The 16,290-nt window shown below is 39.6% G+C and overlaps 1 protein-coding gene across 1 annotated transcript in view; it reads left to right on the forward strand.

The window, feature by feature from the left end:
• The window catches only part of LOC149283402 (pecanex-like protein 2), a 65,457-nt gene that overhangs the window by 47,926 nt on the left and 1,241 nt on the right, over positions 1-16,290 (forward strand). The window contains exons 21-30 of the mRNA XM_089497629.1: positions 2,586-2,644; positions 3,156-3,374; positions 4,621-4,874; positions 5,597-5,830; positions 6,419-6,522; positions 7,003-7,147; positions 7,514-7,744; positions 8,094-8,368; positions 12,385-12,563; positions 13,004-13,155. Of these exons, the coding sequence (XP_089353755.1) occupies positions 2,586-2,644; positions 3,156-3,374; positions 4,621-4,874; positions 5,597-5,830; positions 6,419-6,522; positions 7,003-7,147; positions 7,514-7,744; positions 8,094-8,368; positions 12,385-12,563; positions 13,004-13,155 (1,852 nt within the window). The remainder of the gene's footprint in view (positions 1-2,585; positions 2,645-3,155; positions 3,375-4,620; positions 4,875-5,596; positions 5,831-6,418; positions 6,523-7,002; positions 7,148-7,513; positions 7,745-8,093; positions 8,369-12,384; positions 12,564-13,003; positions 13,156-16,290) is intronic.

The following is a 16,290-nucleotide window of genomic DNA, read 5'->3' on the forward strand; positions in this document are numbered from 1 at the left end:
ACAGTCACACTCCAAACCCCACTATGGCCAAGACCAAAGAGCTGTCGAAGGACACCAGAAACAAAATTGTAGACCTGCACCAGGCTGGGAAGACTGAATCTGCAATAGGCAAGCAGCTTGGTGTGAAGAAATCAACTGTGGGAGCAATTATTCCAAAATGGAAGACATACAGGACGACTGATAATCTCCCTCGATCTGGGGCTCCACGCAAGATCTCACCCCGTGGTGTCAAAATTATCCCAAGAACGGTAAGCAAAAATCCCAGAACCACACGGGGGGACCTAGTGAATGACCTGCAGAGAGATGGGGCCAAAGTAACAAAGGCTACCATCAGTAACACACTACGCCGCCAGGGACTCAAGTCATGCAGTGCCAGACGTGTCCCCCTGCTTAAGCCAGTACATGTCCGGGTCCGTCTGAAGTTTGCTAGAGAGCATTTGGATGATCCAGAAGAGGATTGGGCGAATTTCATATGGTCAGATGAAACCAAGGTAGAACTTTTTGGTAGAAACTCAACTCGTCGTGTTTGGAGGAGAAAGAGTGCTGAGTTTCATCCAAAGATCACCATACCTATGGTGAAGCATGGGCGTGGAAACATCATGCTTTGGGGCTGTTTTTCTGCAAAGGGACCAGGACGACTGATACGTGTAAAGGAAATAATGAATGGGGCCATGTATCGTGAGATTTTGAGTGAAAACCTCCTTCCACCAGCAAGGGCATTGAAGATGAAACATGGCTGGGTCTTTCAGCATGACAATGATCCCGAACACACCGCCCGGGCAACGAAGGAAGCATTTCAAGGTCCTGGAGTGACCTAGCCAGTCTCCAGATCTCAACCCCATAGAAAACCTTTGGAGGGAGTTGAAAGTCTGTGTTGCCCAGCGACAGCCCCAAAACATCACTGCTCTAGAGGAAATCTGCATGGAGAAATGGTCCAAAATACCAGCAACAGTGTTTGAAAACCTTGTGAAGACTTACAGAAAACATTTGACCTCAGTCATTGCCAACAAAGGGTATATAACAAAGTATTGATATGAACTTTTGTTATTGACCAAATACTTATTTTCCACCATAATTTGCAAATAAATTCTTTATAAATCAGACAATGTGATTTATGGACTTTGTTGTCTCATTCTGTCTCTCATAGTTGAAGTATACCTATGGTGAAAATTACAGGCCTCTCTCATCTGTGTAAGTGGGAGAACTTGCACAATTGGTGGCTGACTAAATACTTTTTTGCCCCACTGTGTATATATATGTGTGTGTATATATATATATGTATGTATGTATATATATATATATATATATATATATATATAAAATGAAACGTGTCTTTGAATTGGATAGAGTACAGCTTTGCAGATTGTCTAGCTAAATTGGATTGACTTATTTTAGAAAAAATGCATCATCAGGATGTAGAACTACAGTTGAGGTCTGTTTGTCATTTTAGAAATAAAACTTCATCCAGTGAACAAGAGGCTAAGTAATACCATTTGCGCTTAACAACAAAGGGATCTGAAATGCAACACCAATGGCGATGGTGACCTCTGGTACTGTGGATGCCTTTAAGTGCCCACTGGTCAGGCCACATTTTTCCCTGTGGGAACTAAAGCCATTTTTTGTAGTTTTTGCAATAATTATGTTTAGGTAGCAAAACAGCTTACACTTTACTTAGGGAAACTTCCTTTGACCATCTCTAGCCATTTGACACTTAATGAACTATAATTTTCAATATTAGTGGCTTTAGTTTCAACTTTAACATAAATCATTATATTATCTTGATGTCAGAAAGCACCCTGATCCCCACCAACACGTGTACAGAAGTGCTATAGATATATAATATATTATACTTCCCAGTGTCTGCGACTGCCCAAATATAACTCTTCCTCAGAGTGCAACAATACGAATAGATCCAAAGTTGGGGCGCAATGACATGGAAGGGAAAAAAATTAAAATAGTGTAATATAGCTAAGTAAAACAATAAATATGTAGAGGTGTAAGTACCACTCACAAATAAAGTAGAAATATCAAGCCCATCTGATGATTCTTTGGACAAATCTCTTTAATATCTTCTTAAAACCCTAAAAATTTATAAAACAGACCGCAGAGTTACTATTGCTGTCTGTTTTATCAATTTTTAGAGTTTTAAGAAGAGATTTTTCCAAAGAATCATCAGATGGGCTTGATATTTCTATTTTATTTGTGAGTGTTACGTACACCTCTACATATTCATTGCTTCACTTAACTATATTACACTATTTTAATTTTTTTCCCTTCCATGTCATTGCGCCCCAACTTTGGATCTATTCGTATTATCTTGACGTGAACGTAGCTCAGGTGGGTACATGTGCTACAATGACTGATTTAGCTATATGCAAATTATTTTGCTTGGCTAAAAGCGGTGTTTGCAAAAATCTGAGCACTATAGTGTAAAAGCCTTGTTGAATATATTTGGTTCATGAATGTAAACAAAGTTGAGTGAAACCCAAGATGCATAAATTAAGCTAGAATTAATCTGAAAGTATTTTTGTGCAAAATTCTGATGCCTTTCTGTTCTAATTTATTTATTTGTTGCTAATTTTCAGTACAGAGATAGTTGACCATTCAAATACAAGACTGATAAACCAAATGGAAGAAGATCTAGGTAAATAGCATATAAATCACTGCACATAACACTGAGTGTGAAAAGAAACAATCATATTCATCATTCTAAACTATGCATTTTTTTGTTTTTCTGTATGTGGTTTTAAAGAAGCAATGATTTTGAAAGATTTTTTCTTCCAAATTATCAATATTTAAGGTGGTTATAAGTACCCTCTGAATTACAACCAGGGAAGCATAGCTGACTTCTGACTTACTGCTCTCTCTATTCTTTTAAATGTTGTATGGGTACAAATTTTTTACAGCTCCACACCTCAGCATCATTTAGAAACAAGTTGGCAACTGCAGATGGAAAAAAACAACTAGTTTTACAATAGAAAGCTTGCACAAGTTTGGCAAAGTTCTGTATACAGTATAATCTGAAAATGCGGCCCACATAAGGCACATAGATGTTATTTTTCAAAGCAAATAGATTACAAACCTACTTGTTACTGCTCTGTTTTTCATATTATCAAATCCATAAAACAATTTACTTATTTTGCATTTCCTTTTAGGAAATGAAGGTGCCAATAATCTGAATGCCATTTTTTATGAGCATCTTACAAGGTCTCTTCAGAATTCTTTGTGTGGAGACTTAATTTTAGGTCATTGGGGGAACTACACTTCTGGTGATTGTTTCATTTTAGCATCAGAAGATTTGAATGCATTTGTGCACCTCATCGAAACAGGAAATGGCTTTGTTACTTTCCAGGTCAGGGGACTTGAGTTTAGAGGTAAGAACGTGGAAAACATGAAAGCTCCATCATGCAAAAAGGCCCTGTAAGTTTAGATGAAACGTAATGATTATGTGAACATTTCAGGCTAAAACAATACGACAATTGCATTTAAAGAAAAACTTTTTAGATATTGGTGAGTGAATTATTGTGTTACGTTCACAGAATGTACGGTGGTGGTAGGTTCACTATGCTTCACTAAAGGTTTATTCCTTATCTTAAGGAGACCTTGCCATTCGTACACTGTGAGTGACAAGTCCATACTAATGGCATAGAATGATTGTACACCTTCTTTGAGTTCTATGGTTTTACATATCAGGACATAATAAGATCTGTCCCTTAGCAGGTCTAAAAACTACTTAAATACAACCTCTGATGAACAACACGTGACTTATTACAGTGTCATTATTTATTCAACAAAAATGGAGAAGCCATGTGTGAAAAACTAAGTACACCCTTACTGCTTCCATAGGAATTAAGATGCTAAGTAGCAGACACGTGATGCTAATGAAATGCTTTTGATTAATTAATCATTAGCAAGTGTTACCACCTCTATAAAAGCCGAAGTTTAACAAGTTTGCTGGTCTGGAGCATTAAGGTGTGTGTTGACACAGTGCCAAAGAAGAAGACATCAGGAATGATGTTAGAGAAGCAACTGTTGCTGCCCATCAATCTGGGAAGGTTCATAAGGCCATTTCTAAATAATTTGAAGTCCATCATTCAAGACAGTTGCCAATCTTCCCACGAGTGGACATCTCAGCAAATTCACCCCAAAGTCAGGCCGTGGAATGCTCAGTGAAATTGCTAAAAATCCAAGGACAAAAATTGACAAAATTCCTCCACAACAATGTGAGTGACTGATAAAGTAATGCAGAAAATGATTACTTAAAGTTATTGATGCTAAAGGTGATTCTACAAGCTATTGAATCATAAGGTGTACTTAGTTTTTCACACATGGCTTCTCCATTTTAACTTCATTTTTGTTTCATAAATCACGACACAGTGTAAAATGTAATGCACTGTAATGCAATGGTTCTATTTATACACCACCGTATATCATATGCAGGGTGTTCGCCAAACATGAAATATAGCTTGGGGACTGGTGAAAGGGGTAAATGCATATGGGTTTATTTTGTAGAATGCTCCCATGCATTTGCAAAAGTGACAGAATGTTTTAACATGCATATGATAGCTGGTATGTTAAAGCGACTTTACTTGGAATTTGTTATGATTGGTTTTTCTAAAGGAACATATTGTCAACAAAGAGAAGTGGAAGCTATTATGGAAGGTGATCAAAATAGTGAAGAATGTTGCTGCTGTCATCCAGGTCATTTTCCACATGTGTTATCCTGCAATGCAGCTTTTAACTTGAGATGGAGGACATGGGAAGTCATAAGAACACAATACATTCTAGAAGGATACAGCGTCATTGATAACAATGTAGCAACCATGTTGCAGGTGTTTGACCTGCAGAAAATTCTCATCAAATATTTCATGAAGGTATGAATTGCTATATTGCACCATTAAAATACTGTCATAGCAAATTGAGAGTAATACTTGATGCATTATGTTAGCTTCAGTGTCCCCATCTCTACAGTGTAGCAGAGACCGTGACCTATTGCAGGAAAAAATAATAGCCTACTCTGTTATGCCAACATTACAAGTTTGGTATGCTGAGCTTCATTATGTTCTGAGGTGGCAATGTGGGAACTGTGATTGAGGGCTGTGTTGCAAATGCACAGACCTCACATAGGATTGCTCTAAAGATCCCTCTTTTCTTGCACCCAACTATTTTTCCTTGTCAACTAGCAGACCTCACAGGCAGCACAGTTTATGACAGCAATGAAGACTCTCAGGTCACTGCAAATCAAAGTAAGTCTAGGTCCAGTTTTAGTCTGGGATCCTGGAGCAACTGCTCCATGTGTCCCTTTATTACTTTGGCCCTGCCTCTGATGTCACCACTTCCCACTACAAAGTAGGACAGCAGAGCTGCTTAACAGGTTCTCATGTATGAAAATAATTTGTGGAATCAAGTTCTCTAAATGAGTTTTGTGAAGGTTAATATAAGCTGTTTATCATATGTTACACTGAATAAAATATGTATTAGATGTTGAGCGTCATGGTGTGGGTCATGCGATTTATTGGTATTTGCTATTGGTAATTTCATAATTCTTAGAAATATAAGAAATATATATATATAATATTTTTTTTATTAATTACAGAGTATAATATACTTTACAGCACGTTCATCCAAGCTGGCAGAGTGGATAAAAAATGAGACAATACTGAAAGCTTTGTACCCCTACACTAAGTGGAATTACATTGTAACTGACCTTGCAATCTTCAATATTAACGTTGATGAAGACTACATTCCTTGCCTGCAAGGCATTACAAGAGCTAGCTTCTGCAGCGTCTATCTGGACTGGATTCAGTACTGCGCTAAACAAAGACAAAAGGTGCGTGCTCCAAATTGTCTAGCTAAGGAGTCAAACTGTGCATTTTTTAAACTAAATGGTGAACTTGAAGATATGAATTATACCACAACTTACTCAGGGATGAGCAAAGGAAAAGAGAAACTGTAAGGTTCTGGTAGTGCTCAATGTAATTTTTTTCCAGGACCAGTTCTATTTAAAGGTATCAATATCCAATGGGTTTGGTAACGCTACCTAAAACATCTGCTAATGATGATGTCTCATGAGAGCAGTGGCAGAATCTGAGGACAACCAGGTTCTACATTAGCGAATAGGACTCCATGGTGGCCATGTTTTATGACTAGTTGGTTTTAGATATTTTAAGAAATATTCAAAGAAATATGACTAGGTTTTGGAACAGATAATTTTAAAGACATATATATATATATATATATATATATATATATATATATATATATATATGCCATAGATGCATATATTTGCCTTAAGCACAACATATACTGTACATTGAAGTATCACTGGAATATATGGACATTTTGGCAGTTTGTCGATCCTTTAAATTAAAGTATAATGCATTATAATATACTAGGAATTTTGATTTATATCGTACAGCCAGTAGACTGTGATGAAGATTCCCCTTTGGTTACCCTTTCCTTTGGATTGTGTATTGTGGGTAGGAGAGTTTTAAGAACAGCAGCAAACCGTGTCTCCTTCAGGTAACTATTTACCCATTTTGTCATATTTTACGGTAAAAAAATAAGTAGTTTGAACAAACATATAATGAGAAAAACTGTGAGTTTAGTAAGACTGATCTTGATCGATCTCTTGTCCTGTAAAAAATGATTTAACAAAATTCTAAAGGCTTTACAATGACAAAGAAAGTTAATTGGGAAACTCGGTTGTAAATGCATATTGTATGATAAAATAAGTTTTTACTACTACACATATATTAAAATAAGAACAGCTTAATCTACTTTAGCTTTACCATAGAACTAAAGTCCCAGGAAAACATTGAATAGATGTTATGCAGTGTTGTATTTGTGTATAATACACAGTCTCTAGTAAATCTTTCAGAAAATCATGTAAGTATTCCTTATTCATGACAATAACAGTGTAAAACATTGTTTCAATTATTACCTACCTGCTAACATAATCTGAACTTTAAAATGTCTGACAAATATTCACACGTTTTGCAGTTTGGATTCTTTTCTATGTGGACTTCATACTCTATTTAAAGGAGATTGTAGAGTTTCAGTACAAGATGAATGGGTTTTTGCAGATATGGACTTGCTGCACGCAGTCATTTGTCCAGCAGTTAAAATGTCCTTGAAACTCCACCAGGTATGTGTTTTATAGTTTATGATTTAATGATGTGTTTTATTTAACAATAGGGGCATACATTATTCTTTTATAAGGCACCAGGAAAAGTGGTGTATTTATGTAGGGTGCTGCCTTAGGCCTGACACAAGGCAATGCCCCCAGCAAAACCTAGGACATACTTCTAACAGAGACTCCTCTTTCTCACATTGTACATCCTCTGTGCTGAACACTGGAGCATGGTTTCATGTCTGAGCATTTCACCTAAGAAGGATGTATTAGACTGACCACAGACCTCCATACTGCAGATGGACCAGTTACAAGGCTATCCTACCAAATAAGCTGCATCTCTCCAAGGATGGTCTTGTAACTTAAAATTATTTTTTATAGGACCAATTTGCATGTCCAGAGGAGTATGAAGATACCAGCGCACTTTATGAAGCAATTCAGACATTTGAACATAAAGTTGTAATTTGCCATGAGGGAGATCCTGTTTGGCGAAAAGCTATACTATCTAACAAGGAAGAATTGCTTACTTTGAGACATGTCATCAATGAAGGAAATGATGAATACAAAGTTATTATGCTCCACAAAAACCATCTTTGTTTCAGAGTTATTAAGGTACAAAGGGTTTGTTTGTTTGTTTTGATCTGCTATGTTGACAAAACCTAACAAGTACTTTCCTTAATGATAATAAGAAACATTTATTTGCTAAACACCAATTTGTGACAAGAACATTTCTGAGATGTTTTGTTACAAATAATTTATTGAAGACATGTAGAACAAATTGACTAGATTATCATCTCTTCAAGATTGTAAACTCCTTTGAGCAGGGCCCTCCTCATGTGTTGGTTCTAGGAAATATGATGGCGCTATATAAAACAACACATCATAATAAAAATACAATGTACATTTCTCGTATTTCTTTACTGTTATTTAACTGGGAATTCCTGATCAACTTTTATTGAAGGTCAACAAGGAATGTGTTAGAGGACTGTGGGCAGGACAACAGCAGGAGCTGATTTTCCTTCGAAATCGTGATCCTGAGAGGGGCAGCATTCAAAACAACAAGCATGTCCTTAGAAACTTGATTAACTCTTCATGTGACCAACCACTGGGCTATCCAATTTATGTTTCACCATTGACCACATCTTATGCAGGAACCCATAGACAGTTAGGAAACATGTGGGGTGGACCAGTTGTCTTGAAAACAATTTCAAGCTGGCTCCGTTTACAGTGGTTGAGGTAAGTGATTTAGTATCTGTAGACCCCAGATTGCACTCCTCCACTCTTTACAAGCCAGGACAACCAGATGTTGGGCTCAAGCTTATACTGGTTCAACTAGCTATAATCAACATAGTAATACAAGTTTCAGGCACAACATTTTTGTTGGCTTCCACACATAAGAAATGAAGTTTCCCTCCTAGCCTCTCTTTGCCAAACAGACTCTGTTTCTATGAGCTACATGCTAGGATTGTCTAGCATGCAATTGTAATGAAGACCAAAATGTGTATGGGTTATTCTTTAATATTAAAACATGAAGATACTTTTGCCGTGGATAAGAGGTCTGAAATGTGACTCTTAAATGTGCATTTGGCTGCCAGCAGGGGTGGCCTTCTGCCTGTGCATCAAGTCCCACTCCTCCGGTCCACCGGTGGGGACGTCCACACTCCATTGTCCCATGCCGTGCGGAGGGTCCTCCTGCAGCAGCATCCTCCGAGATCCCTCCTCAGCCATCCCCGCTAACTACAGTGGCCGGCTGTGGCTCCACCCGCAGCTGCAACACACACAAGGTGGCAGCGGCTGCACATCCTGAACGGAGTGACATCATTCCTTTTGAATTTGGCACCAAAATACGAATTCGGCGCCTGTTCTCCTATTGAGCCCTATATAAAGCCTCTGATTGTCATACCTGTGCCTGCCATAGTTTGATTCTAGTGTGTTCTATAGTGTCGTTCCTGTAGTTGACCTCAGCATTGATCCTGACTATCCTGAACTCCAGCTACCTTACCTCTTTATTGATCCTTACTATCCTGAACTCGGGCTACCTGCAAGTGCAGACTAGGCCATCCAGGGCCCCAAGCAACAAAAAAAGGCTTTTCCCCCCTGCGCTGATGTCCCTCTCTTAGTCACACCCTATCATGACCATTGGTTAAGCCCCTCCCCTGTGGTCCCACCCTTATAGCTGTTCTTCGGTATTTGTAGTCATTAAAAAGATAACTTAAACAATGTAAACTAATTTTCATTTGGGGTTTTCACACATCACACAAATATAATTATTATCAAATATATATTAATATCTGCAGCAATTGAAAAATACAAGTAATTCTAATCATAAATCTAGAAATACAGAAAATCAATCTGAAAAATATAAAAGTCTGTGATACAGCATAAATGCCATCACTATTTACTGAGCCAGACACTGACAGTGGTACCACAATCAGTGCTTGCCTCAGTATTTAGTGATATAGTGAATTAAGCCAGGCACTGATGGTGGTATGCAATAACTCCCATCACTTTTCTTCTTCTGTATTAATCTGTTTTGCCTCCTCCGCCTCGTTTCCATACTTTCTATCTTCTTTAAGAAAAGGCCGTCTGGTCTGGCAGTGGGTGTGACTTCAGCTCTGGGATATCTCTGACACACATACACTTATATATAGACTTTCATGCACAAATATACTTATACATAGACCTTCGTGCTCCTACGCACTTATACATAGACATTTATCCTCGCGTGCACTAATACATAGACATCCGCGCTCACATGCACTTATAAATGGTCTCTCTGACTACCTTAAAGATGAGGTAGCAGCACGAGACCTGCCCACAGATCTAGAGGGTGTCATCAGGTACGTGGCATAGATCAACCTCAGGCTCAGAGAACACCAGGCATATGCTTGGCTTCTCAGTTCGTACCTCCTACTCCACGTTTGCCTCCTGAGGAATCAATGCAGCTTGGTGCCGCCCAACTCCCCAAACAGGAGAGAGCAAGAAGGAGAGAACAGGGTTTATGTCTCTATTGCGGCCTGACAGGGCACTTGGGGAGAAGTTACCCCAACAAGTCAAGAAACGTTCACGTCTAAGTAGGCTCAGGGGACTTGCCATAGGTGTTGTATCTCGCATGACCGCTAGAATCTGTCTAACCTGGTCAATTGGTTCCAAAGAAACAGAGGCGTTCCTGGATTCCGGAGCAACTGGTAATTTCATGGACTCACTTTTGCTCCCAGGTGGGCATTCCCAGAGCAACTCTGTCTGTTGAAGCTATAGATAGGAGGCCCGTTCAACCAACTGTAGTTACTCAGGCCACTTCTCCACTTACACATACTTTGAGCCTTCTGCATGAGGAACAGTTGTTGTTTAACATCACTCACTCTCCTTCCATACCGCTAATCTTGAGGTTCCCATGGTTGCAGTCACAACTTCATTGTCAAAGACCCATAAAGGTAGCCACCACAGCTGTCTCCCCCAAGTCTTCAGTTGACATACCAGAGTAATACAGGCCCTATTCAGACAGGTTGGACAAGAAGGAGCTATGGAGAGCTTGTCTCGCCTTCTGGTGGCCTGACTGGGAAAAGGATGTTTCTGCGTATGTTCATGCATGTACCAAGGGTGCTGCCAACAAAAAGCATAAGGTACACCCAACAGGGCTTCTTCAACCCCTGCCACTACCAACTAGTCCCTGGATCAATCTAGTAATGGAATTTATAGTAGATTTACCCTACTCCAAGGGACACACTGTGATTCTCATGGTCGTGGATCGTTTCAGGAAGATGGCACACATGGTTCCTCTACAAAAGTAGCCTACAGCTTCTGCACTGGTTGACATTTGTATCAGAGAAATAGTCCGTTTACATGGACTACCAACAGAGATCATCTCTGACAGGGGAACATAGTTCATAGCACGCTTCTGGTGAAAATTTGAATGAGGATCTCCCTCGCCTTTTTATCAGCATGTCATCTCCAGTCCAATGGAGCAGCAGTAAGAGCCAACCAGGATCTAGAACAGTACTTGCAGTACGAACACCAAGATGACTGGTTGGACCTCTTACCATTTGCAGAATTTGCCCACAATAATGCAGTACATGAGTCCACGGGAAAGGCTCCCTTTCACTATCTGTATGGACTCTATCCCTAGTCATTTCCTGAAACGCTTCATGCTTCCTCCATACCCGCTCTAGAAGAGTGACTGGTGTCACTGAGTACTATTTGGGTTATGGTCCAGTCCGCCCTAGAGGAGGTCTCACACATTTATACATCCCTTTCCTGTCTAAGCAGGATCAATCCCCTGACCTACGAGTTCTCGCTACCCAAGGCTTTACATATCCAATGTGTGTTTCATGTATCCTTGTGGAAGCCTCTAGTCTGCAATCGCTACACCACCTCGGCTCCACCTCTTGCTCCCGTCTAGGTAGAAGGGAGAGAGAAATACAAGATACAGTCTATTCTCGACTACCGACCGCAACAAGGTAGCTTCCGGCATCTGATCCACTGGAAATTTGTATTTTGTTGCCATTATTCCTTTTGAGCCCGATATAAAGCCTCAGAACACACTAAACCATGCCCTCTCATGGTCATACTTGTGTGTTTTATAGTGCTGTTCCAGTATTTGACCACAACATTGATCCTCCCTATCCTGAACTCCGGCTACCTGACCTCTGCATTGATCCAGACTATCCTGAGCTCCGGCTACCCGACCGCTGCATAGTGGCTTATCCTGACTACGGCTTGTCTTGACTACTCTGCGTAGTAGTCTTGGAGGATCCCACGGCCGCTCAAACCCAAAAGGCTCAACCCAAGGGGGAAGCGGTTGGAGGGCAAAGAACTCTTTTGAGACCATCAGGCTTTCTCTTGTAGGGACACAATGTCCTACCCTGCAACAGCATCTCCCCTGGTATGCTGAGCGTGACGCTATGATTGTTCGTCAAGGAGAACATCTTTGTTGAAGGGGCTTCAAAAAACTGATACAGAAGAGTTTTCCCCAAAACCTTTTTTTGTAGAGAAGAGAAACTAGAAAAAAGGCAAAAATAAGTTAATAGTCCAAAAATATCCAATGGACGTAATTGTTTAAATAATAAACATACAAGACAGAAATCTTTAGTGCCAAACAGACAGACCATATGAAAGTAAAATAGGAAACATACTCCCCCACTTTACTGAATTGTATTTCTTTGAACAAAACTCAAGAGGCAATTGGATGTTAGCATGTTGCGAGTGTAAGAACCGTTGTACATGTTTAGAATATTTTTTCTTGCCATTTCTAGGATAACAAAAGAATGTGACTTAAGTCATAATACAGAAGCCAACATTGAAGATGTTGATTGTGGGGATGTTTCTTCGTTAGGTTACGGTCAGTCTCCTAGGAGCCAAGATCAATGTGCAGGAAAACCAAGCCACTTAAGTAATGAAAAGTATTCTATGGAGACTAGAAGCCTTCAAACAGGTGAGCATTTATTTAATGACACTTAAGTTAACAAAAGGTATAAGGGTGTAGCAGACAGAACTTTAAACCAAAAACTGACATTTTCACAATTTTTTTTTTTTTTAATACTATATAAAGGGAGGGAGAGAGAGTTAAACTGTGTTTAACATATGCCTTCAATTAATGTATTAGTAGAATACCAAGCCCTTATAACATTTAATTGTATGTAAACATGTAATTGATTTTAATAAGAATTATGTTAATTTGTGTGTAAAATATTGTTCCCCAAAAGAATTCTATGATTTGAAAATCATGACCTGTCAATGTATTGTGTTTTATATGTACTTTTGTAGCGAGAATGCATATAAATTAATGTACATTCACTTTCAATCTTTCAGTACATTGATATTTAACTGATAAATTGGTATTAAAATATGTTTTTTAATACTTCTATTTTGTAGGCAAAAGAAAATTCAGGAGTCGTTCAGTACAAGCACATAAATCATTAATCCCAGCAACCCCAGTTTCAAGCCGTTCAGGCTCAAATTTAGAAAAGATTCACCTTAATCCTGAAATATTTGCATCAGACTACAAGAATGCAAATAGACTCTCTGTGAGCCAGCACTCTTTAAATAATTCTACTCTGTCACCATTCCAACCTACTTCTATAGCTGCACACAGGAATCACAGGACCGCCAGAATCCAGCAGTCTAGTCAGGCCTCCTCCACAAGCTCAACATTAAGCTTCCTATTTGGGAAGAGGAGCATTTCTAGTGCACTAGTTATATCGGGACTGTCGGTTGCAGATGTAGAAAATACGATAGACACACTGTCGTCCAGTAGTGTAAACATCGTAATGTGCCCTGACTCCAGAGGGGCAAATCATTCAACACAGGTACCTTATTTTTGTTCTATTTTGTTAGAATACATTATTAGCAGTTTTGGAGTATTGTAACCTGTTTATTGAAAAAACTATTTGAATGAAACCTGAGTGGTAATTAAGGAATTTTAAGTCTATTTCAGTAATTTATCATACTTCAGATAGTCACTCCTGTCCTGTGCTGGTTCCTGCACTTTGCTGTTTTAACTCTACTCCTAAATACATGCGCTTTCACCGGGCTTCTTGCTGTTGGCATCATCTAAGTCCTGGTTTACTTCTGCCAAAGGCTTCTCCTTTGGTAGGGTTATTCTGGGTGGAAGAACTTCCGCGGTGAGTGCCTGGGTGTGGGCGGTTTCGACACCACTGAGCATAAAGTGCAGGGACAAGGGTTCCCAAAACGACACAACTCGCCACAGGTGACATCGGTAATAAGCAGCAATGTTCCTCTAACTAGCATGAGAAATGAGGGTGTGGATGCAAGTTATCCATATAATATGAGAGTGTTTGGCAGTGTCTCTCATGCAACCATTTATTTCATAACCTGCGCTAGCAGGGATTAACAATTACAATGCAAGCGATGAAAGAGTATGTAGATGGTAAACTGGGTTCTGAATGCCAACTACATATATTAATTGTATGCCCATAACCCCTTCCCCAACACATACAAAAATGCTCTCATAAATTGGCTTTTTAACTATAGCTCCTATCCAGAAATGAGTTGTAGCCCTCAAAAGCAGGTGGACATTTTGGTTTTTTAACTGTCTTAAGGCATAATTATAGATTGTAAGATTGTATAGATTCTTGTACTCTGCTATATGTTGTGTAGTGTCAACTATATGGGCTATGTCACCTTCTACATTATATCATATAGACCGATCAGCCATAACATTATGACCACGTGCCTAATATTATGTAGGTCCCCCGTTTGCTGCCAAAACAGCCCTGACCCGTCAAGACATGGACTCCACTAGACCTCTGGAGGTGTGCTGTGGTATCTTCTTTCTATCGGAAGCAGTATTAACTTTTCCAGCAATTTGAGCTACAGTAGCTCGTCTGTTGGATTTTACCACACAGACCAACCTTCGCCCCCCACGTGAATAAGTGAGGCTTGGCCACCCATGACCCTGTTGCTGGTTCACTGCTTTTCTTTCCTTGGACCACTTTTGACCCACTGACAGGTGCCATGATAACAAGATTATAAGTGTTATTCACTTGACTTGTCAGTGGTCATAATTTTATGGCTGATCGGTGTATATTACAGTATCTCACAAAAGTGAGTACACCCTCACATTTTTGTAAATATTTTACATAGTAACAGTGTCATTTCTTCAGTGTTGTCACATGAAAAGATATAATAAAATATTTACAAAATGTGAGGGGCATATCCTTCACAAGTTACAAGTGAAGCCTCATTTGTAATATGTTTTAGAGACTAAGCAGCCATGCCATAATGCTGTTGCAAAGGAGAATATTTGATATCCTTTTTTAATTTTTGTTTTAAGTTTGAGTTTGTAACAAGCAGCTTCTAGCATTGGCAAAGAAGACCTAGGCGGTCTTATTTTTATTGTTTGAGGTTTTGCCTTGGTTGCTGTCACTATAGATATACGTCACCCTTGATATGGGCCCATTGAGGGTTCAGAAGAATCCTGTCATTACTGTAGGCTAAGATCTGTGTAGGTTTTTTCAATGGTACCATAAAAATTAACAGTAACTTATACCGGTACTCCATTTCTTTTGCTGCATTACAAAATGGTTTATATAATTAACCAAATCATATGAAAATATAATCTGTCTACATTCACAGATATGCAACTAAAACGTATGGACGAACAAACACATCTGTCATGTAACTAGAGTTCCTTAATTATTTTGAATCCTAACTGCTACTGTATGATAGGATTCTGGGCTGTTTGTCTGAGGCTGGTAATTCTGTTCTAGGTGGAGGAGTTTTGAGATATACATTGCATCTGTAACACAATGCAACAAGTATGTAGTATACTCAGGGGAGGGCTGGTAGCCAACGGCCTGGGGGGCAAGTCTAGTCAAGTGGTCCATTGCTTCACCGAATCAGCCCACCATCCATGGCCATCTTTTCCTGATTTTCTAACACATATTGAGGTAATTTCATCAGGAAAACTGATATTCACTAAAAAAGTCATCATACACAGGACGCCTGAAGCCACAATTTAGTACCACTGATCATTTTTGTCTCTGGATAAGAAACAATTAAATAGTTCAACTTATTCCTACAGTAAGTAAAGTGCCAGGAAACAGATGACCAAATACACACTAGGACAGGCTCTGCCACACCAACACCCAAACCCAAACACACACACACACACACACCAGTACGGACGCCCAAACACATACACCAGGCCAGGCTCTGCCACATGAATGCCCAAACACACACACTAGGACGGACTCTGCCACACAGACACCCAAAAAACACACACTAGGACAGGCTTTGTGACACCCAAACACACACACAACTGACTAGTTGGTTCCTTCCACGTGTCTGTACATCCCCCCCATACTGCAGGGCAGCATTTTATCTGGGCTGGTCAGCAATATGTAAAAGTTATGTGTCCTGGAAAACATGGCCGATGCAGTCACCCTATTGCCCCCAAACCCTTGTGTATTGCCCTCAGCTAGACTTACATTGTATATTTATCTCACCACCCAGCCCCCCTTTAGTATTGATTTATGTGATGCCCCCAGCCAGCACCCCCTTGTGAATTAATGCCCCCTCTTTGAAAGCATAGGATTTGCCATCTTTGCACCCAAACAACCTGCCTGTGGCATCCTAGCCTCAAACAGCCTCCCTGTGCAATGCTTTCCCCCCACTTACACATCCATGCTATCACACAC

This window comes from Sceloporus occidentalis, unplaced genomic scaffold (assembly GCF_023333645.1).
Source record: "Sceloporus occidentalis isolate IW3139 unplaced genomic scaffold, rSceOcc1.0.p SCAF_105, whole genome shotgun sequence".
NCBI classification, from domain to species: Eukaryota; Metazoa; Chordata; class Lepidosauria; order Squamata; family Phrynosomatidae; genus Sceloporus; species Sceloporus occidentalis.